General features: G+C 46.9%; 1 protein-coding gene and 1 long non-coding RNA gene across 2 annotated transcripts; one reads left to right on the forward strand and one right to left on the reverse strand.

The window, feature by feature from the left end:
• The first annotated feature begins 7235 nt into the window (after nt 1–7235).
• On the forward strand, nt 7236–8702 carry LOC134732584 (uncharacterized). Its single transcript, XM_063618514.1, has 4 exons — nt 7236–7408; nt 7453–7599; nt 8016–8198; nt 8434–8702. Exons 1-4 carry the CDS (start codon nt 7236–7238, stop codon nt 8642–8644), a joined length of 714 nt encoding a protein of 237 aa, XP_063474584.1. The 3' UTR covers nt 8645–8702.
• Nucleotides 8703–19574: 10872 nt separating this feature from the next.
• Nucleotides 19575–21991, reverse strand: LOC134732621 (uncharacterized). The gene is made up of 3 exons (XR_010115957.1): nt 21729–21991; nt 20368–20455; nt 19575–19621 (listed from the first exon to the last, which is right to left on the reverse strand). It is a non-coding gene; the product is annotated as an uncharacterized lncRNA (long non-coding RNA).
• Nucleotides 21992–22199: the final 208 nt, after the last annotated feature.

The raw sequence follows: 22199 nt of genomic DNA on the forward strand, positions 1-22199 counted from the left end.
TAGAGACTGTCAGCATCTGCTATGTCCCAGGCACTGCAGTAGGTTGAGTAATATTTCAGTGATGAATAAATCATGTCCCCACTGCAAGAGCCCAGGGAGTCCCCAGATATATCTAGCACCCCCTTAGTGGAGCCAGTGCTATGTGATAGACAAGCCAGAAGAATGTGAGTCCCTGTCTTGAGGTCCCAAGAGCTTCACTGGGAGGAGAAGACATATAGGCAGAAATGTCAAAGAACAAGCCAACCCCTAATAGGCCTGCTCATTAACGTAGATGTTAGAGTGTATGGGGCAGAGATTCATGCTACAGGGCAACACAGGAAGACAAAATGGGAGGCCTGGGCTGCTGGGAGAAGCTGTCTGCAGGAAACAGCTCACGATGACATGATGTATCTGGTGATGCCATGAAGGACCCCTGCTAAAGGTATCTCCCCTCTGGGGCCATTTCACACTTCACAGGATGTGATAGAAAAATAATTGGGCCATCTAACCCTAACTCTGCTACTCAAATCGAATGACCTTGACTGAGTCACTAACTCCTTTTGGTCCCAGGTTTTGTTGTCTTATCCATCTAAAAGGAAGCAGTAGGACATGCTGGACTCTGGGCCTTTTTAATCCCATGCTTATTAGGCCCAAAAGGAAGAGTAAATTCTCCTTTAAGACAAAAGTTCATTTGATTTGATTTGATGATTATGTCACACATAACATCCAGGAAGTTTCCCATGACTCAAAGCAGAAGGATAAAGACATGGGGTAACACTGAGAGAAGGCCAGGCACAGTGGCTCACACCTGTAATCCCAGCACTTTGGGAGGCCGAGGTGGGTGGATCCCCTGAGGTCAGGAGTTCAAGACCAGCCTGGCCAGCACGGTGAAACCCTGTCTCTACTAAAAATACAGAAATTAGCTGGTGTGGTGGCCCACGCCTGTAGTTCCAGCTACTCAGGAGGCTGAGGCAGGAGAATCGCTTGAACCTGGGAGGTGGAGGTTGCAGTGAGCCAAGATCATGCCATCATACTACAGCCTGGGTAAAAGAAAAGAAAAGAAAAAAAAAAAAAAAACACTGAGAAAAAAGTTGAAAGAGATAGAGGAGGATTCCAGGCAATCTAACATCTGTCTAATGAACATTCCATTAGAGAACATGAAGGTGAGGAAGGGGGCAAGAACCTAACGTAGGAAAGTCAACTTTAAAAATGAAGTATAAAAGACACATCTAGTCATTGAGTTAAATGTAAAGTTTCTTCTTGGCTGAAGAAATACAGGAAACGACTCCCTGAGAATCGAGCAATTTTGATGAAACAAAAATAAAAACAAAAAAAAAAACCACACTTCACTTCATCTTGGTAAAACTACAGGACTCCAACAACAGAGAGAAAGTTTTAAAAACTTCCAGAGGGATAAAAGCAAGGGAGTCACATAAAAACAAGAATAAAATTGTCCACAGTCATCTTGTTGATGATAACAAAGCAATTCCTTCAATATCCTGAAAGTTATTTTGAACCTGAAATTGTATCTCCAGTCAAATGATCAATCCGAGATTGTCTAAGTGGCCAATAAACATACGAAGAGACACTCATCATCATTTCTTATCATAGAAATGCAAATTAAACCCACAGCACTATATCTACCAGTATGACTAAAATTAAGAGGACTGACAACAAGTGTTGACAAGGATGTGAATCAACTGCAGCTCTCATCTATTGCTGGTGGGAGTGTGAATGGCTCAGCCACTTTGGAAAATTGTTTGAAAGGATCTACTATATATCCAAGAGATGTTCACAAAAAGACATGCACAAAGATGTTCATGGCAGACTTATTTGTAATTGCCAAAACTTTAAGACACTCCAAATGTCCATCAACAGAAGAGTGTATAAACTCCTTACAACACGTCTACTTAAAAAGGGCAAACTACTGATATCCACAATAACATGGGATAATCTCATAGTTAATATGTTGAGTGAAAGACACCAAATATGAAGTAGAAACTGAAAGATTCCATTTATATGAAGTCCTAGAATAGGCAAAACTAATCTGTGGTGATAAAACCTAGTCATTGCCTGAGGAGGTGAAGCAGTAGAATTGTTTCAAAAGTGGCACATCTGGGTGATGGCAATTTTCTTTTTTTTTTTTTTTTTTTTTTTTTTTACATATACACACTTACAATTCATTTTCTTTTCTTTTTTTCTTCTTTTTTCTTTTTTTGAGATGGAGTTTCAGTCTTGTCAGCCAGGCTGGAGTGCAATGGTGTGATCGCAGCTCACTGCAACCTCTGCCTCCCAGGTTCAAGTGATTCTTCTGCCTCAGCCTCCTGAGTAGCTGAGATTACAGGCGTGCACCACCACACCCAGTTAATTTTGTATTTTTAGTAGAGATGGGGTTTCACCATGTTGGCCAGGCTGGTCTTGAGCTCCTGACTTCAGGTGATCTGCCTACCTTGGCCTCTCAAATTTCTGGGATTACAGGTGTGAGCCACCAGGCCAGGCCTCATTTTCTTTACTGCATGCATATTATACCTCAATAACAAAAAAAGGTAAAGAGAAATTGTCAAACAAATGGGAGCAAAAGAAAGACATTTTGGGGTCTGCAAGAACTCAGAAAAAGTTGCTCATTTTCACAAATTATACAAACAGGATTGCTCACGAATGCTCACCAGCAAAATAAAAAAGTAATCAAAGAGAATGATATGGACAAAATAAACAGTAGTCACTGAGTTAGACATAGATAAAAGATACCACTTGGTGCTTGCAGGGTTCTTTGTCGTGAGGCAAGATTCTGATGGCAAAAATTTATATTTCCTTTTCTAAAGGTTCGATTACACTATTCATCTATGCAATTTTTTTATAATTATAATCTTACAGATCTATTTTTGCAATTTCAGTGGTTAAAGTCCATTTAAAGATGAAGTACAAAAGACATGTTTAGTCACAAAACAGATACAAAATTGACAAGCATAGACAACATAAAAAAATTTTTTTTTGAGACTCGCTCTGTCGCCCAGGCTGGAGTGCGGTGATGCCATCTTGGCTCACTGCAACCTCCGCCTCCAGGGTTCAAGCAATTCTTGTGCCTCAGCCTCTCGAGTAGCTGGGCCTGCAGGTGCACACCACCACGCCTGGCAAATTTTTGTATTTTCAGTAGAGATGAGGTTTCGCCATTTTAGCCAGGCTGGTCTCGAACTCCTGACCCCAAGTGATCCACCCACCTCGGCCTCCCAAAGTGCTGGGATTACAGGCATAAGCCACCATGCCTGGCTGGCAGTGTAAAATTGATCAACTGACTGAAACTAGGGGCAGGAGGGAAGGTACTCACCTCCTAATCTTTAAGGCTGGGAGTCCACAGATACAATCTAAGGTGAATAAACCAAAAAACTGGAGTTGATGCATACAATTTAAAGTCGTAAAAGCAACTATTAGAGAAAGTAACAATAACATTGTATGAAATACCAGGAGTGAGAGGAGATGGTGAGAGGTAGTGTAAGGTGAAATTCCTTGTCTTGCAGAACAGATTGTCCATAGATACCGTCTGCTCATCAATTTGTGGATAGTCTTCTCTGAAAGATAAGAAAAAATTATAAGGAATCACCAGGAGAAGTTTTTAAAACTAAGAAAAAGAGAAAAAGAATGTTAGCTACCTGGAAATGAGTCCAGGATGGAATGGTAAGGACAAAGGTATTTACATTTTATCCAGTTGATGCCTGCCTGTCTGCGTATTTTAAGTTTATATTCATGAATTACCTTAAGAAGAAAGGAAGGGAGGAGGGAAGGAGGACGAAGAATGAGGGGAAGGCAGACTCTGCCTTTTCTGGCTGTGGAGCCCTGGGACAGAGTGCTGAGGTATCAGAAGTAGGTCAGCTAAGCTGGAAACTATGGTTTCTTAGAAATACAATAAAATAATCATTTTTGTGGAAAGGCAGAAACATATTATTCTGCCTGTAAAGATCCACGATGGGAACAGAAGACATTTGGTCTCAGCAGGTTTCAGAATTGAGAAGCCAGAAAAGCTTCTCAGTTGGAAGGTTCAAGAACTCTGCAGATGAGACCTCACCTCTTCTAAAAACAAACAAACAAACAAAAATTAGCCAGGTGTGGTGGCAGCGCAGGCCTGTGGTCCCAGCTACTCAGGAGGCTAAGGCAAGAGGATCCCTTGAGCCTGGGAGGTGGAGGCTGCAGTGAGCCACGATCGCACCACTGCATTCCAGCCTGGGTGACAGAGTGAGACCCTGTCTCAAAAAAATAAATAAATAAATAAAGGAGCTCTACAGAGGAGCTTTAGAAGAGCGCAGTTTTCTGCATATAAGGTGGAAAACTCCATGGTTTTCTGTTCAGACCGTTGTGTTTAGAAACTCCACGCTGTCTCAGAAAATAAGTCTTTTCACCTCATCATCCATTCTACAAAGCTTAATTGAGCCCAACTGTGCCAGGCTTGGATCCAGTGAGCCAAACACCAGCCTCAGTTCCCCCATCCTGAGCTTGCGGTGAGGGCGGGGGTGGGGGCAATGCAGAAAGACACAGCCAAGGTGTGGATCTGGGCAGGCATATGAAGATGGAGAAAAGACAGGAGGGGCTGTGGACAGGACTTGTTCCTGTATTGAAGCAAGTGGATTTAAGAATGTCACCAGGTGGGAGACAGAGCCTGAACACAAAGCCTAACTCCGTGCTTCCTGGTTCTCTGACCTCAGTTTCCTATATATAAAACACAGACCATCGTTGTGATGATTCATTAAAGTGCCAAGACAAGGCTAGCCACCGGAAGTGAGTCAAGACGTAGACAGGAGGCCACTCAGGACCAGGAAGCAAGACCTCCAGGGGCATCGCTGCAGCCCAGAAAAGACCTGAGTCAGACTGGCAGAGACACAGAGGGCGTGTAGGGGGCTCTGCCCCACCCTTGTGCTCCCATCACTGGTCATTTCTCAACCCCTCCACGGTACTTTCAGGCGGGAGCACCCTGTTGTCCGGCAGCCTTCCCTCCCCTCTGCCGTGGGTCGGGCTGGGAGAGGTACCTGAACTCCGCGGGCAACCCAGGGCTCAGGCGAGGAAGGAACGGCGCTGTGATGGAGCAGGAGCTGCTGGGGAGAGCTGGCCCCAGGTGCAGTGCAGTGGGCTCCTGTCACTGTGGCGCAGAATTCTAGCTGAGCTGATCTTTCTCTGGAGTGCACATTCCTATCTGTGAGTGGAGGGAGTAGGAGAGGGTCCACTTTCCCTTTTCTACTAACTTAGTCATTGAAGAGGCGGCTCAGTCCTAACTCTGAGTCCCGCTGCTTGGTGGGGAGCGGCGGGCCACGTAGGCAAGGACCTGGACGCGCTCAGGGCTGGCTTCACTGCTGTAGCCCGGGCCTGAGCGTTAAATTCCAGCCTGAGGTCCCACCGCGGCCTCCTTTGCACAAGCAGGCCTCTTTCTCAGGCCCCCTGCTTCTTTCGTCCCTTTCCAGGGAGCCTGGGAACTGGCAGACACCCACCCCTCCCGTGGGGAGTTGCGGAGGGCGCCGTACCAGTCCCTATCTCACTCGGGCTCATTTACCTGATGTCTCCCTCTACCGGGGTTCTACTGGGGAGAAGCACTTGGTGCCCTTGGGCTCGGCCCCTTTGCTTAACCGGGCGTCTACTGAGATTTTTATTGTCTGTTTCTTTCGCCTGCTCCTTCTCAGAGACCCAGGCAACATCCTAATCATCTCTTTCAGATTTCTTCTTCTTCCTCTACCAGGAGAGATTTTTTTCCCCTTTCTAGGAGGTAGTCTGTCTTCTGACCCCTATCCTGCTTCCCTTCTACAATAGGTTTTACGGTAATACTCTATGTTCACACTGCTAAGGTTTGTCCTTGTCCTATAAAGGGAAGCTTTTTATATAAAACTTTTCTGTATCATTGAAGTGTGGCTTTCAATACTACAGTTTCTTTGTGGCCTGAAGAGTCTCTATATGGAGACTCAAAACGCATGGTGATTTCTTTCTTCAAGGCTGTATGTACCCCTCCTCTCTACCCCTTCCCCACCACCAATAAATTCCACTGATTCAATATGTGAGGAGCCACAGTACAACCACCAATTTATGTGGCATTAAAAATACATCAGTCGGCTGGGCATGATGGCTCACGCCTGTAATACTAGCACTTTGGGAGGCCGAAGCCGGCAGATTACGAGGTCTGGAGATCGAGACCATCCTGTCCAACATGGTGAAACCCCGTCTCTACTAAAAATACAAAAATTAGCTGGGTGTGGTGGTGCATGCTTGTAATCCCAGCTACTTGGGAGGCTGAGGCAGGAGAATCGCTTGAACCCAGGAGGCGGAGGTTGTAGTGAGCCGAGATCATGCCACTGCACTCCAGCCTGGTGACAGAGTGAGACTCTGTCTCAAAAACAAACAAACAAACACACGTCTAATATGGTCCCACACACACTATTCCTATTGCACAAACAACTGATACATTATGTGGCAGTTGGAATGACAGGGCCACAGTTTCAAGGTCCTGGTCTTGGTGGGTTAGGGCAGGTGTGACATAGGGCCTATCCACTCAGCAGCTGGGACAATGGAAATGGAATTCTCACCGTTCTGGAAGCTGGGAATCCAAGATGAAGGCCAGCAGGCTCCGCTCCTGGTGAGAGCCTGTTTCCTGGCTTGTAGTCTTATCACTGTGTCCTCCCATGTTGAGAAAGGACCAGAGAGCTCTCTAGGGTCCCTTTCGTAAGGACACTAATCCCATTATCAGGGCTCCACCCTCAGGATCAAATCACCTCCCAGAGGCCCCACCTCCTCATATCATCACACTGGGATCAGAGATTCAACATAGGAAGTTTGGGGGATACAAACATTCAGTCCATAGCAGTCCTAGATCCAGGACAGCAGGCAAAGTCCGTTTAGGTAACGGCCTATGGACTGCTTTTCCTTTGTGCTGAGTTTAAGTAGAGCTTAAGCTGCTGTCCCTGCAGTATCTGGGGTCATTGTTGCTGTCAGGAGGGACACAGCCGGAGGTGTGGAGATAACCCAGAGGGAAGTGAGGCCAGCCCTGGGAAGAAGAGCTAGCAACAGTGTCTGCCCCTTAGAAGGGAGGCAGCCCTGGCAGAAATGTTTCTGCATGGCTGAGATGGGACATTTGCACAGCTTGTTAACAAAACCTGAATTTTGCTGGGGGGAGGGGGCGGGGACAGAATGAGTATGAAGTTAGAAAAGGGTTTAGCTTGTAAACAAAGCCAGACTCACTCTGCCTGCTGTCTAAGCTCTGCTTCCACCTGAGGACTGAGATTTCTCCAATGCAAGGGCCCGAGAGGAAGCAGGGCTCATGGATTTCACCAGATCACAGAGAGCGGGACTCTGAGAAGTGTAAGCAGAGACAGGTGGCAACAACAGACACAGAACCAGGCGGCAACACCAGGGGCCAGCCCGAGCTGGGGCTGGGCCTGGGCTGTGGGCTGGGGATGTGGAGGTCCTTTCACCCACTTCACTCACAGGCTCGCTTCCACCCTGCAGACTCACAAGCCTTCCCTCGGAGGGTGACGACTGGCACAAAGCCTCAGCACCCACAGACCCTGCTGGCCCACCACCCCCAGCGAGGGGCCGCACTTCACAGTTTCTAAAGGGCTTCCACACCCTTCCTCATTGGGGTCCGTGGGGCAGGTATTTTTAAGTCGGTGTAGAGGTGACAGAATTGGGATTCCGAGGGGTTGAGGGGTTCACATGTCCAGCGTGTGGGAGACTCAGGACCCACATGGGCATGTCCTCAGGGCACCCTGTCTGTTGCGTGCCCAGGACCCCAGGTATTTGGACGAAGGGTTCAAACCCAGGTTCTGAGTGAAGCCCAGTGCCCCCCCGCACCCCTGCCCCAGCACCTACACGTGGGCCCGCACCTGCGCCTCTCTCTGGCTTGCTCCTTCCTCCTCATTCCCAGCATCATGTTAGGCTTGGGTGGCTCCTGGCTGGAGGGCTCACTCGCAAAGCCCCGCTGATGCTTGGGGCTGCAGGGGCTGCACTTGGAGGCTCTTGCCGGTGATATTCCTTATCTGGGATCCATTCATATTTTTCTCTCACCGCAGTCAACCACTGGGCAGGAGGAGACACATATGTAGCTGGGCGTTTGGTCAACTCTGTAGAAGCGCTGGGGGCAAGGACCACATCTCGATTCTTGTATGCCCAGTCCTTACCACAAGGCGTGAGCCCTACAAATACCATTACTGCATCAATGTGGCACTAAACGCAAGCTGCTGTGGTGAGGCTGGGTAAGTAATATGGGAACTTCCCACATGTATTCATTTTTAACTGATAGAAATCATGAAATAAAACTACTGAAAGAACAGGAAAGCAACTTTGTAAATTGAGAAACCAAAGCAAAGATTGTATGGCTTCTGTAACAATGTAAGATTATAATTATTCGGGAACATGAAAAATAAAAATAAAGCTGTAGGCGCTGTGGCGTAATTCAGCTGACCTGGCACTTCATTTGTACCATCGCAGGAAGAAACCCATCCCCACCGTGGGCTCCAACCTAATGACTCTTCCCACAAGGGACACGAAGACAAGACATCCTTGGCCTCTGAGACTAAGGATGGAGCATGGAACCTGGTGTTGGCTCTCCAGGGAGAAGCTGCTGATTTATTTGCTGTCTCCTATCCTTAACCAGTCAACACTGACCTCGGCAACAGGGACAGGGCTCATTGGGGCTTAGGTTATTCCTCTCCCCACAGCTTCCTTAGCACGCTGCTCATCCTTAGACATTCCTCCCTAACGCTTTTGAATTTAATTCCATTCTCTTTTCAGTGAGAGAGAGAGAGAGACTGTGAGTGAGTGAAAATGTAATTTTAAATAAATTGTGCAATTAGGCAATGCTTGTCTTCATGCAGCATCTGCCTGGACCAGCTGGTTAGCTGTCTGATTGAAGTGACCCAGAAGCATCTCTGTCATTTCTGTAATTTTTATCAACCAAAATTTGGCATCTAGGTTCCTTGCTACAAAGTCTGTAGAGAGAGCACCTAGGGAACCCTAAGTTGGCCCAGGCCTCTCTCTGGCTTGCAGCTCTGCCTCCAGCCTTGTTCATCTGCTGACACTGAGGAGGTCAGCTTCCAGGCTCAGGGACATACAGGTCCCAGGCTCACTTTTCAGTCTGTTAGTTTACTTATTCAGCGTGTAACCCATGCAGAACCGATGTGGCTTCTCTGAACACCCCCTTAACAGGTCACCAACCAGGATGCAGCCTGTCCTTCAGTCCCCTATGACTTGCCTTGCTCAGTTTGCTCCCCTCCCCCATGAACCCCAAGGTTACAGCACCCCCTGGGTCCTGCCGCCTCCTCTTCTGGCCTCAGCCAGGTCTGCTCACTCATGTCTTTGATCTCCGTGGACAGAGCTGGGGAGGCTTCAGATCACCCTAGTGGAAGAGCGAACAAAGCTGACCTTCACTGGTCTGGCCTCAGTGTTAAGCACATACAGGACAATGGAATCTTTTATACCTCCAAGAGTGACTTCTCACATAACTCCCATGTGTCTTTAGACTAAAAATGTCTCCGTCGCTTTTGGTCCCTTTTGAGTTGTATTACAAAGGACTCCCTGCCTTTGTAGTGCAAAATCAATACGTATCCGCCTCTACAAGGGGGTTAGTCTATGCTGAGCCACAGGAAGAAGGTAAGCGGGGACAGAAAACCAAACCAAACTGGCCCACCGCTCTTACTGGCCCACTGTCCCGTCCTGCTGACTCCATCCCCTACATGTTTCTGGCATCCCCTCTCATCTGCCAATCCCCACAGCACCAGCCCATTCCAGGCTATGGGGACTACTGAGCGACCAAAACGTTGACTGCCAATGCTGCTGCTGCCACCACCACTAAGAAAGACAACCTACTGGTTTACCCTACCACCAGTCTCCTGCCATTTAAGGTGCAGATGTGCCGTGAGCAATTGCGGCTGCCTGCCTGTTGCTCTGGGAACATGAAGCTGAGGCTCTGCACCTCAGAGAGGCTGCCTCCTGCCTTATTCTCTCAGGAATTCTGGCTGCCTTTCAGTCCTAGGTCACGACATGCTAGTCTCTGCCTTATAAAGGCTGTGCCTGGAGCCTTCCAGCCCTCCATCCTTGCTAGCTGTATGACCCTTCAATTCCCCCAGTCTCTCTCCAATGCTCCAGGATGAGTTCTCCCACTGCCATGCCACACGTGCCTCTTACCTATATTAGTTTGACTGCTTGGTAACCTCCCTTACCTGAAGGTGAGCTCTGAGAACAGGAACTTATTCTTTTCTGCTGCTTTTGTATCCCCAGAACTTTGGACACGGTTTAGCATGTAGTAAATGTGCAGTGAAATATTAGTTGAATGAGTAAATTTGTCTGGCACTGTTTCTCCATCAAATTTAGAGCTCAGTCATGCCAGTTTGGCTGAGCCCCTGATTCTTAGCTGAGCTTTGGCCCATCCCCCTCCCCAAGGAGCTAAGATCCATCTTTTGTTTCTCTGGGTTCCTGGAGTTCACTATATTTCAGAGGCTCTGGGAGGAATGCACGCAGTCTTCTTACCTTTTAGACTGTCAGTCTAATCACCTAGTTGCCTCTTTCTCATTGCCCCTTGAGGCATTGGCTGGCAAGATGAACTGTCTCAGATGGTTAATGAAAGCAGCGACCTGCTTCTGGAGAGGTAGGCTTTAACATTTGAGACTAATAACAGGAGCTGTGTGGCTTGGTTGTGTCAGGGCTGAAAGCAACACTGAGGGAGAGAGGGAGCCCGAGACAGCAAGCTGGAAGTCGCACTCTAGTGCAGGCCGGGACAGAACAGGCTAGGCCCAGAAAGAGCCAGCTGGTAGGACGTTACTGGTGGTGGAGGGTCTGCAAGGCTGACACAGTGGCAGTTTTCCCTTAGAAGCCCCAGGCTAGATGGAGAGGTGGGACAGAACATTCCAACACATGGGGAAGAAGGCAGAGGCAGAATGGCCATCCCAGTGTGGGAGGGCTGAGCGTCTATGATTAGGTTAGTGCAAAAGAAATTGCTGGTTTTGCCATTGAAAATAATGGCCAAAACCACAATTACTATTGCACCAATAGAAATGGGTACATAGAAATGGGTAAATACTCCCTCAGAGCAGGGGTTTCCACTTTGATTGCACATTGGAATCACCTGAAGAGCTTTAAAAATACTGATACCTGGGCCAGGCGCGGTGGCTCACGCCTATAATCCCCGCACTTTGGGAGGCCAAGGCGGGCGGATCATGAGGTCAGGAGATCGAGACTATCCTGGCTAACATGGTGAAACCCCGTCTCTACTAAAAATACAAAAAAATTGGCCAGGCATGGTGGCAGGCGCCTGTAATCCCAGCTACTTGGGAGGCTGAGGCAGGAGAATGGCGTGAACCTGGGAGGCAGAGCTTGCGGTGAGCCAAGACTGCGCTACTGCACTCCAGCCTGGGTGACAGAGTGAGACTCCATCTCAAAAAAAAAAGAAAAGAAAAGAAAAAATAATGATACCTGGGTCCGACTCCCAGAAATTCAAAATGCAATTGGCCCGGGTTTTGCCCTGGAGTTGGTATATATATATATATATATATATATATATATATATATATATATATTTTTTTTTTTTTTTTTTTTTTTTTTGAGATGGAGTCTCGCTCTGTCGCCCAGGCTGGACTCGGCTCACTACAAGCTCTGCCTCCCAGGTTCACGCCATTCTCCTGCCTCAGCCTCCCAAGTAGCTGGGACTATAGGTGCCCATCACCACGCCTGGATAATTTTTTGTATTTTTAGTAGAGATGGGGTTTCACCGTGTTAGCCAGGGTGGTCTTGATCTCCTGACCTCGTGATCCGGGCCTGCCTCAGCCTCCCAAAGTGCTGGGATTACAGGTGTGGGCCACTGCGCCTGGCCTGGAGTTGGTAGTTTTTAAAGCTCCCCTGGTCATTCTAATGTAAGGACAACATTGAGAACCACTGGCTTAGAGGACAAAGGTAATTAAGCCTGGTGTAGACTTGGAGGAAGTGAAAGATAGTGGTAGCTGTGCCAGGAGGATATACCCGAAATGACTGCAGTCTGTGGGTTCTTAAAACATGAATCAGATATTGTCAACAAAATCTTATTCAAATGTCCCTCAGATATCTTAAAGCAGCCCTGTAGTTGGAAAAAATTGAACACTCCCCTAATTTTCTTATTTAGTAGGCTGAGATTTGTACCAATCAGTCACTCTTTTCTCATGGCGTACAGATAGAAAGTGATGGACAGTTTAATCCCCCAGGAGTTAGGACTGCAGAATCAGACTTCAGCTGAGCACTCATCATTCTTAAACTCATTGCAAAATAAGTTTGTTTGAAATGCCAACTCCCCAATCCTCATGCCTAAAGATTTGAAGACAGTGAGTCTGTGCAGGGCCTGGACTAGGCATGTCAACAAACTCCCCAGGTAATAGTGTGACAAATCTGTGGCTGCACACTGAGAAATGCTGATTTAAGATCTGGGATGAAGGCTTAATGTATCTGGTTTTCTTAAGAGCATTCTAATCCATCCTATAAGCACCCAGTGTAAAGAGTATTTACAATTTAATGGAAGCTGCAGTGAAGAAAATCAGTTCCTAGTGCTGCAATTTAAGTGTGTGTCTAGAACGAGGATAGAGGATGTCCTATTAGGTACATACATCACCACACAGATGCTGGCACCTATGTGCATAGCTCAGGCCTGTCAGGAAGCATTTTACACCCCATAGTTCCAGGTACCCTAATGTCTACAGTGCTTTCAGAAACACTGGAAGCACCTGAGAGCTTTCCACCTGTGAGACGAGCATGGGGCAGCTGGCATGTTTCACTTGGGATCCATACCATCCGAAAGAGACACTGCATAATTTGGGGTACACCATGTATACACCCCGATATAGTTTGGCTGTGTCCCCACCCAAATCTCATCTTGAATTCCCACCTGTTGCGGGAGGGACCCAGTGGGAGGTGATTGAATCATGAGGGCAGGTCTTTCCCCTGCTGTTCTCATGATTGTTATGCACACGTCTAAGTGAAGAGACAACCTGAACAGGCCAAGTGTGAGCAACATGGCTGCTTATTCACTCGGGGGTGAGCGGGCTGAGTCCGAAAAGAGAGTCAGCGAAGAGTGGTGGGAGTGAAACTGGTTTTATGGGTTTGGGGTAGACAGTGGAAAGTTACAGTTAGGAACAGTTTTTTCAGGTAGGGGAAGAATATCACAAGGTGCATAGTCACGAGGTGGGGGAGGTGACAAGGCATGATATCACCAGGTCAATTGATTAGTTAGGGTAGGGCAGGAACATATCAGAATGGTGGAATTTTGCAAGTTCAGTTAATCAGTTAAGGCAGGAATTATCTCTTTCTTCTTCTTTAGTGGTTCTCCTATTGCTCCAGGCTTTGTGACTCCAGGAGGCCTGTACGTGTAGGTCACAGGGGTCACAATGGCTCAACCATAGTGTAGCCTGTTTAGAGGACCTTACAGTGACAGTGAATGAGTCTCACGAAACCTGTTGGTTTTATAAGAAGTTTCCATGCACGATCTCTCTCTCTTTGCCTGCTGCCCTCCATGTAAGACATAACTTGCTTCTCCTTGCTTTCCACCATGATTGTGAGGCCTCTCCAGCCATGTGGAACTGTGACTCCATTAAAACTCTTTCTTTTGTAAATTGCCCAGTCTTGGGTATGTCTTTATCAGTAGTGTGAAAACGGACTAATACACACTCTCATCACACCAAGGTTACCAACCCGACTAAAATGGCGGGGACCTGTTCATAGTCCCACCTGTACAGACCCGCACTAAAGTGAAAACAGTAACAGATCTGCTTCAGGGAAGAATCCCACTCCTGAGGTTTTCCTGTTTCCAGTTAGGGATGTGCTTTCTGCAAATACTGTTTTCACTGGGGATCATTTATCCCTAAGTATTGGAAGAGAGCACATATGATGCATGGTCCTGAGCCCAAACATGTTGGACTAGAGAGAGGGGAAAAAGAACAGTAATGAGATTCAACTGAGGGGCATGGGAGGTCAGCCCTAGTGAACCCCAGTGAGCGTTTTCTCTTGGCACCTCACTATTTTCTCCTGGAAAAGATTCATGCTGCCTGCTGCTGCCTGCCCTGTCCCATCGGGGTTAAGGAGATAACACTGACTAAGTGTCCAGGCTTGATGTCAAAGATAACTCTGTTAACATTTGAGGAATGGCCAACAGTTTTCCAAGTGGCTGTACCAGTTTTTTTCTTTTGAGGCAGGGTTTCACTCTGTCGCTGTATAGCAGATCCACCTGACAGCAGTCACTTAAGAAATGAGAGCTGCCACATGGAGGTTGCTGGCACTGAGGGTGCTAAATGAAAATGCCAGATAAAGTCCATGCTTTTTACAAGTGGTTGCTGTTCTCCTGTCCAGCCTGCCAACACAGAACTGCCCTGTGAGTACGTTCCCTCAAATAAACCCTACGTTTTGTGCACTGGCTCTGGTTCTGTTCTTCAGCCTTTTCAACTTCGTGCCATCCCTACTGAAGTTAATAGGAATCATCAAGACTGTTGCCAGGCTAGAGTACAGTGGTGCAGTCATGGCTGACTACAGCCTTGAACTCCTGGACTCAAGAGATCCTCCTGCCTCAGCCTCTTGAATAGCTAGGACTACAGATGCACACCACCACACCTACCTATTTTTTTTTTTTTAGAGACAGAGTCATGCTATGTTGCCCAGGCTGCTCTTAAACTCTTAGCCTCAAGCAATCCTTCTGCCTCAGCCTCCCAAAGTGCTGGGATTACAGGCGTGAGCCACTGCACTCAGCCCGGCTGCACCATTTTCTATTCCCACCAGCTGTAAATGAGGGTTCTGATTTCTCCACATCCTCACCAGCCCTTATTACTCTGCACTGGAGAGCAGAAGCCTCATGGTGTCCTCCAAGCAACCATTTACAAAAGCTTTCAGCTGTTGGCTGACAACAATGGAGACCAGAAGATGAGTTGTACAATGAAGAAGATCTTTGCTGAGGCCAAAACTCTTGTTGAAATATCGAAAGACCATGACAATGCAGAAAAAATCTCTTTATGAGCAAACCGCAGCTCTCAAGAGCAGTTCAAGTTATCAGCTTTGGGATTCATAATGAGCAAGTACTAAGAACAAATGTTGAGGGCTAAAGAGTTAGCTAAAAAGAAGGCTGACCTTGGTATAATCATGAAATTTAACAAACAACATTCCAAGATATTACAAGCCCACGTTGACATGATAACTGAATTAGCAGCAGCAATGAGGAAAGCCACTGAGATTGGTGAGCATCAGGGTTGCATGAGATAGGAAAAAAGATTTCAGCCTAAACAGAAAATCAGCGATTTGAGAGAAATCCTTCAAATAATGGAAAAGGATGATCTCAATCAGCCCACATAAATGATGCTCTCAAAAGCTGGTTTTTGAAAATGCATAAACAATGGACATAGGATTTATTCTTATTAAAAGATCACTTAAAAATAATTTAGTAGGTGAGTAGATGAGAAGCTATCATAATGGCATCACAGGATACCTTCTTTGGAGAAATGTCTGCTCATATACTTTGCCCATTTTTAAAGTGGCATATGATTTTAAATAATTTTAAAGCCACCGATTCTGTTATTCCACTCGTTAATTGATTGAGTCAGCCAGTCCAGGCATCTTTTGGAGCTGTGTCACAGAAGTTTCCAGCTCTTCTCAGGCGCAGATCACTTGAGAAAAAAAAAAAAATCTTCTTGTTACTAAGTTGTAAGTATTCTTTACATATTCTAGACCCAAATCCCTTATTGGATAGGTGATTTGCAAATCTTTTCTCTGAGTCTGTGGCTTGTCTTTTCACTTTCTTGATGATATGGTTTCAAGTGGAAATGTTTTTAATTTTTATGAAGTGCAATTTGTCTACTTATTTTGTTGCTTATACGTTTGGTGTTGTAGTTAAGACTGACCTAGGATCTTTGAGATTTACATTTACGTTTTATAGTTTTAGCTCATACCTTCGGGTCTATGACCTATTTGAGTTAATTTTGTATATGCCATGAGATAAGGATCTAACTTCATTCTTTTGCATGTGAATATCCAGTTGTTTGAAAAAACTATTCTTTCCTCGTTGGATTGCCTTGACATCTTTGTCAAAAATAAATTTCCTGTAAATTTCCAGGATGTATTTTTGAACCTCCGATTCTAGTCCATTGATAGCTTTATCCTATGCTAATACTACATTGTCTTGATTACTGTAGCTTTATAGTAAGTTTTGAAATCAGGAAGTTTAAGTCCTTAACTTTGTTCTTCCTTTCAAGATTGTTTCAGCTATTCAGGGTCCATATTAATTTTAGGATCAGCTTGGCAATTTCTGCAGGAATAACCAGCTAGAATTTTGAATCGGTAGATCAATTTGGAGAATATTGCCATTTTAACAGTGGTAAGTCTCAGCATCCCAGCTCTGGTAGATTCATTTAATTACATCTATTTAATTTAGGTTGCAGCACCAGAAAATGCAAAGGTATCATTGGATAACATAAGCAGACTATGTTGCCTCAATTTTCTTAAGATGTTTGGAAAGATTCTTTGAAAATCTTCAGACTTTTAATCGTTTCTTTTTTCTTTTTTACTTTTTTCTTTTTCTTTTTCTTTTTCTTTTTTTTAGATGGAATCTCACTCTTTTGCCCAGGCTGGAGTGCACTGGCATGATCTCTGTTCGCTGCAACCTCCGCCTCCCAGGTTCAAGCAATTCTCCTGCCTCAGCCTCCCGAACAGCTGGGATCAAGGCGCCTGCCACCATGCCCAGCTAATTTTTGTATTTTTATTTTCAGTAGAGACGGGGTTTCACCATGTTGGCCAGGCTGGTCTCGAACTCCTGACCTCAGGTGATCCACCCACCTCAGCCTCCCAAAGTGCTGGGATTACAGGCATGAGCCACCGTGCCCGTCCAGACTTTTAATCTTTTCTATCAATTTGGGGGTTTGTTCGTTGGCTTTAGTTTCCATCTGTGCCTGATATTGTGCTAGTTTTCAGTATGAAAGCCTGTTTATACTGACATGTTCTGGCTGTCCTCAGCGGCTGACAATGGAAAATCACTGGAACCCTAGTAGGACAATGTCAAAGATCAAAGTGTGTCTATTTTAATTTTTTCTCCAGGCATTGTGGTGCTTGTTACTAGTCTGTTACAGGTCAATGTTTGTGGCTCCAAGGAGAAAATTGCTTTCCCTGGAAACTCATTGGCCCTGGACATCAATGGAAGCTTGCTGGAATGAGGCAGACGACTCCAACAGAGGTTAAGAGCATGAGTCTATTTCATAGCTGCACTTTGAGGAGCCAGGGAGGTGGTGGGAACTGGCACATAGCAGAGTCAGAGATCATTGCTCTTTCCTTTGCCTTAGTGAAACAAGACTTTGAGATACAGAAGGTGCAAATTTGGTTTAATTTGCTAGAGCCACAGTTACTAACAAACACCATTGGGAGGTGCTGATTTGTGTCTTGGCCTTGCCAATACAATCATAGACCGTCCTCCCTCCAACACTTCCTTCCCGAAAGTAAACCATGTTAGAATTCTTAGAATGGGAACTTCCTACCTGGGCTTTGCTCTGGGAGCCCTTGTATCCTTCCATTTCTTAGCCAGGAAGCCCTGAGGCAACGCTGCCCGTTGGAGAGAAGCCTCCCTCTATGGTCCACGGGGAGAGCTTGGCAAAGAGGCAGCAAAATGGTGAATTGATAAAGCACTGTAGGCCATGTGTGTGGCCTTTAGAAGGAAGAGAACAGAGCCTCTCAGGGGCAGAGTCTGGGTTCTTTTGTTAAAGATTCTTGGTTCTGCTCCAGTCTGAGCAGATTCTAGTCTCAGTCTGAGCTGAATGTTTGGGATCCAGCCACAGACATCTTCTTGAGTATTCTTAAATGTTCTAACCCATCACAATGACCAGATATGTTGCCGACATAGTGATAGATGACACAGGGTGGTTACTTTCTTTTGCTCTCTGAAAGCAAAATCTAGGAAGAAAGACTAATTTGGCCAGTGGAGGTTTGGGGGTCAGAAGGCTAGGGTCTGCCTGCCCATTGCCACCTCAGTTCTACCCATGGCAGCTCAACTACAGTTTCCAAGGAGGGAGCAGCAGCCTACTGAGGAACCACAGACCCTCCAAAGTTGGCAGGGGTTAGGTGGGCAGGCCTCCCGACAGGGGTGGGAAGTGGAATGATTTCTAAAAGGAGATCACTTTGAAATGTTACTAGAGTAGAAATATCGATAATAAATACCCTTTCAGCTGCCAGCCTATAATCTGAGCATTAATTGAATCAACTTCCATTTTAATTTCCACCTTGGTTTTCATAAAACCAACAGTTATTTAGAAAGGACCAGATTATTCAATAAATAGTGAGCAATTTCCAGGCACTGAGTAAGAGTGAGGAACAAGAGGAGCAGTCACAGCCCTTGGGAGCTGACATTTGTCTAAGGTAGAGAGGCACTAAAAAACAGAAATGAACAAGGAACGTAAGTTTAGGTGGAGATATAAGAACAGAGGCAGAGGTAGGAAGTCGAGGGCACCACAGCCAGAATAGTGAAACTAGAAGGGGAAGAACTTGTCTTTTCTGAGATCCTCTAATGAGGTGACTTACATGGAATATGTCATTAAGTCCCTGTGGATGATGTATTCATGTCCTCGGAGTACACACAGCAGAACTGAAGCTCTGAGAGGCCAGGGTAGCTTGCCCAGTACATTCAGGGTTGAGGGACTCTGAAGCCTGTGTTCTTCCCATAATCCCGCCTCTCAACACCTCTCTCTAGCCCTTTTATTCTATAGGCAGTCCCTGAATGAGCTTGTGGGAAGCAGAAACCCAGAGACCTCCACAGCGCTGTGTGTGGGGAAGCCTTCTCTGTGTACGTCTTCAATGTGGAAGGAATTGCATGAAGATGGGCTGCAAACCCAGAGTTCCAAAGGGAAGTGAGGGAGTAAGACCTTGTCCCAAGGTCATGGTCCCAGGGAGAAGCCCTGCCTGGGTTCTTCAATCCTAGCGGAAGACATTCCTAACCAAGGAGTTCATGAAATTTTTCTCCAGGTGAAGCTCACCCCCCGGCCTCCCTGCCAGACAGTGGTTCGCAGCCTCCCAGCCGCCACCATCACACTCTGTGAGCTGCCGCTATTTTTAAACCCCTATTTTCTGTGCCCTTTTCATCTGACAGGTGAAGAATTGCCATCATTTTAGCACTGAATAACATTCATTATGCGTTATCTGTGATAAAGACCTTGTTTACTACCTGGGTACTCCCTCCTCCGAAACTATGCCGAGGTGACCTTTTTAATACCAAGAAGGAATCAGTGCTGTTTTATACTTGTAGACACATGCAAATCAATGAAGAATGGGTCTCTATGTTTAGTGGGAGGGAAGGGCTCTGCTGCGGACATTTTTGAAGCCATTCCACAGTTTGGGGCCGTGGATCAGTGCACAAGAAAGAAACAGCTTTCAAAATTATCTGAGCCTGTCACATTAGCAGCCTGGATTGCCCTCAGCATCTTGAATACAGTTGTCAAGTACAGGCAGTGACTTCGCAGGACAATAAATGCTATTTAGCATCATGTGCAAAGTTTATTAATTGGCTTGTGCAGAAGAAAGTCACATCCCCTGGCCGGGAGCAGTGGCTCACACCTATATTCCCAGCACTTTGGGAGGCAGAGGCAGGAGGATTGCTTGAGGCCAGGAGTTCAAGACCAGCCTGAGGAACATAGTGAGACCCCTGTCTCTGGAGAAATTAAAAAAATAAAAATTAGCAGAGTGTGGTGGCTTGCACCTGTAGTCCCAGCTATGCGGGGGAATCACCTGAGCCCAGAAGTTTGAGGCTGCAGTGAGCTATGATCTCACCACCGTACTCCAGCCTTCACAACAGAGTGAGACCCTATCACCTAAAAAAAAAAAAATTAAGAAAAAAAGAAAGTTCCATCCCTGAGAGGTCTCCAGTCTCCAGCATGTGCATATTTAAAACTATACATTTGAGCAGTTTCCTCGTGCCCATCACTAGCATGGCACAAATCCAGTTGCCACCCAGTAAGCATGTGTGAGAGCTTCAAGAGCTCCTGTAACCAAGACAGAGGGAAGATGCCCACCAGGGAGCCAACAGTGCTCTGTGGCCAGCGTGGGCAGCCCTGGAGGAGCCCTTGCTACAGTCACCTGGGGGCTGATTTGAACACTGGGCCCCACTGCCAAGTCTAGTCTTTGATTAGTTCTCCTTGCTGCTCCAGGTCTCCTCTCTCCAGCCCAGGACTCGCTTCCATACAAATAAATGGCTGACATCAGCTTTCATCCATCCCGGAGCCCAGGGGCACTTGTCTGGTGCTTGGTAGCTCAGCCTGCACTTCCAATAGAGAAGTGTACTCCCAGGCATGGGGTCACAGCAGGGCATGGTAGGGAGTGGTCCCTGAAGCTGTGACTACTCTCCTGCCTGGGGACGAGTACAGCTGCGGAGGAGGCTCCACCCAAGAGGACCCAAACCTGGGGATGTTCCGACTCTGCCTCTTCTCTTCAGCCTGATCTTGCATCTCAAAATAGCACTCTCATCTGTCGGCTTCCCAGGCTTGATCTAACAATGCAGAAACAGATTTGAACTTCACACACTGTGCTTTTGTGTTTGCCAGCTTCGGAAATAGTACAGGCGGGAAACAGCTAGCAGAAAGAGGCCCAGTTCTTCCATAATCAGTGTTTAGTCTCAGCTTCCGTGCTAGCCCTTCCCTTCTCACAGATGACCCTGACAGGGATGTGGCTGCCTTCATCCTCCGTGTGCCAGGGGCGGTGGTGAGTGCTGCAGACTGAGAAAGCCTGTTGGGGAGCTGATGCTGCCCGCTCAGCCCTGCAGCGAGTGGTGAGGGAGAGAGGTGGCTGCCCTGTGAACGCCCTGGGAACCCTGAACCGAATTGAGGGCCCAGGGTCCCAGCACAGAGCCAACTGGAGGACTGCAAACACACTAGCAGGTGTGCATAGCACAGAAAAAAGCAAACGGCAAACCATAACTCACCAGGGTGAAACAAAATGCGCCACCTTCATCCTTTCGGCAGACAATGCCCTATAAGGTGTGGGATCGTTTGCCATGGTGGGAAGGTCAAACCTATGCCTGCCACAGTGTGTCCAGGGAAGATAATCCCAAAAGCAGAGGCAGCAAGATGATTTGGGAATTGTGTTCACTTTGCACGTGGGTCATGTGTTTCCATAGGATAAAAATGAGCTGAGGCCAGGTGCGGTGGCTCACGCCTGTAATCCCAGCACTTTTGGAGGCCGAGGTGGGCAGATCACTTGAGGTCAGGAGTTCGAGACTGGCCTGGCCAACATGGTGAAACCCCGTCCCAACGAAGAATACAAAAATTAGCCAGGTGTGGTGGTGCATGCCTGTAATCCCAGCTACTCGGGAGGCTGAGGCAGGAGAATCGCTTGAACCCAAGAGGCAGAGGTTGCAGTGAGCCAAGATCGCACCCACTGCACTCCAGCCTGGGCAACAGAGCAAGACTCCGTCTCAAAAAAAAAAAAAATGAATTGTTTGCGCCTGCTCTGTAAAACACTAATGTGATTATTTCTATTTCTGTATCCAGAAATAAAACCCCAATATTAATAAATATCTGTTCATTAAGAGTTTTCTTCTTTTTTTTTTTTTTTTTTTTGAGACAGAGTCTTGCTCTTTCGCCCAGGCTGGAGTGCAGTGACGCAGTCTTGGCTCGCTGCAAGCTCCACCTCCTGGGCTCACACCATTCTCCTGCCTCAGCCTCTCCGAGTAGCTGGGACTACAGGCGCCCACCGCCACGCCCGGCTAATTTTTTTGTATTTTTAGTAGAGACGGGGTTTCACCATGGTCTCGATCTCCTGACCTCGTGATCTGCCCACCTCGGCCTCCCAAAGTGCTGGGATTACAAGCGTGAGCCACCGCGCCCGGCCAAGAGTTTTCTTCTAATAACATAATCCCCAAGGTCCTGTTGCTTGTTCCTATGCATTTAGGTGCAAACATCTCCTGCTGGCAGGTGTGCCCGGGCCGTGCAAATGAGCCATGGTCCTGTGTGTTCTCCTGCTGTCTGAACATGCTGCTCTCTCCAAGGCTGTCACTATTACATCATCAGGATTCCGGGGCTGTTGGTCTCGTGGCGGCATCAGCAGCCTATAGAAGAGGGCAAGAGGACACGCTGAGCCCTGCCTTGTTTTATGGAAGGAAACTGTTCCTGCATCCTTCTGCTTCATTCCGTGAAGACTGCCTGCCCTGCTTCTATGGTCCACGTCCAGGAATGGGTGAGCACTGGGCATTTGCCCATTTGACTATAGCAGTAACAGCCAATATTTATAGAGCT

This window comes from Symphalangus syndactylus, chromosome 15 (assembly GCF_028878055.3).
Source record: "Symphalangus syndactylus isolate Jambi chromosome 15, NHGRI_mSymSyn1-v2.1_pri, whole genome shotgun sequence".
In the NCBI taxonomy this organism is placed as follows: domain Eukaryota; kingdom Metazoa; phylum Chordata; class Mammalia; order Primates; family Hylobatidae; genus Symphalangus; species Symphalangus syndactylus.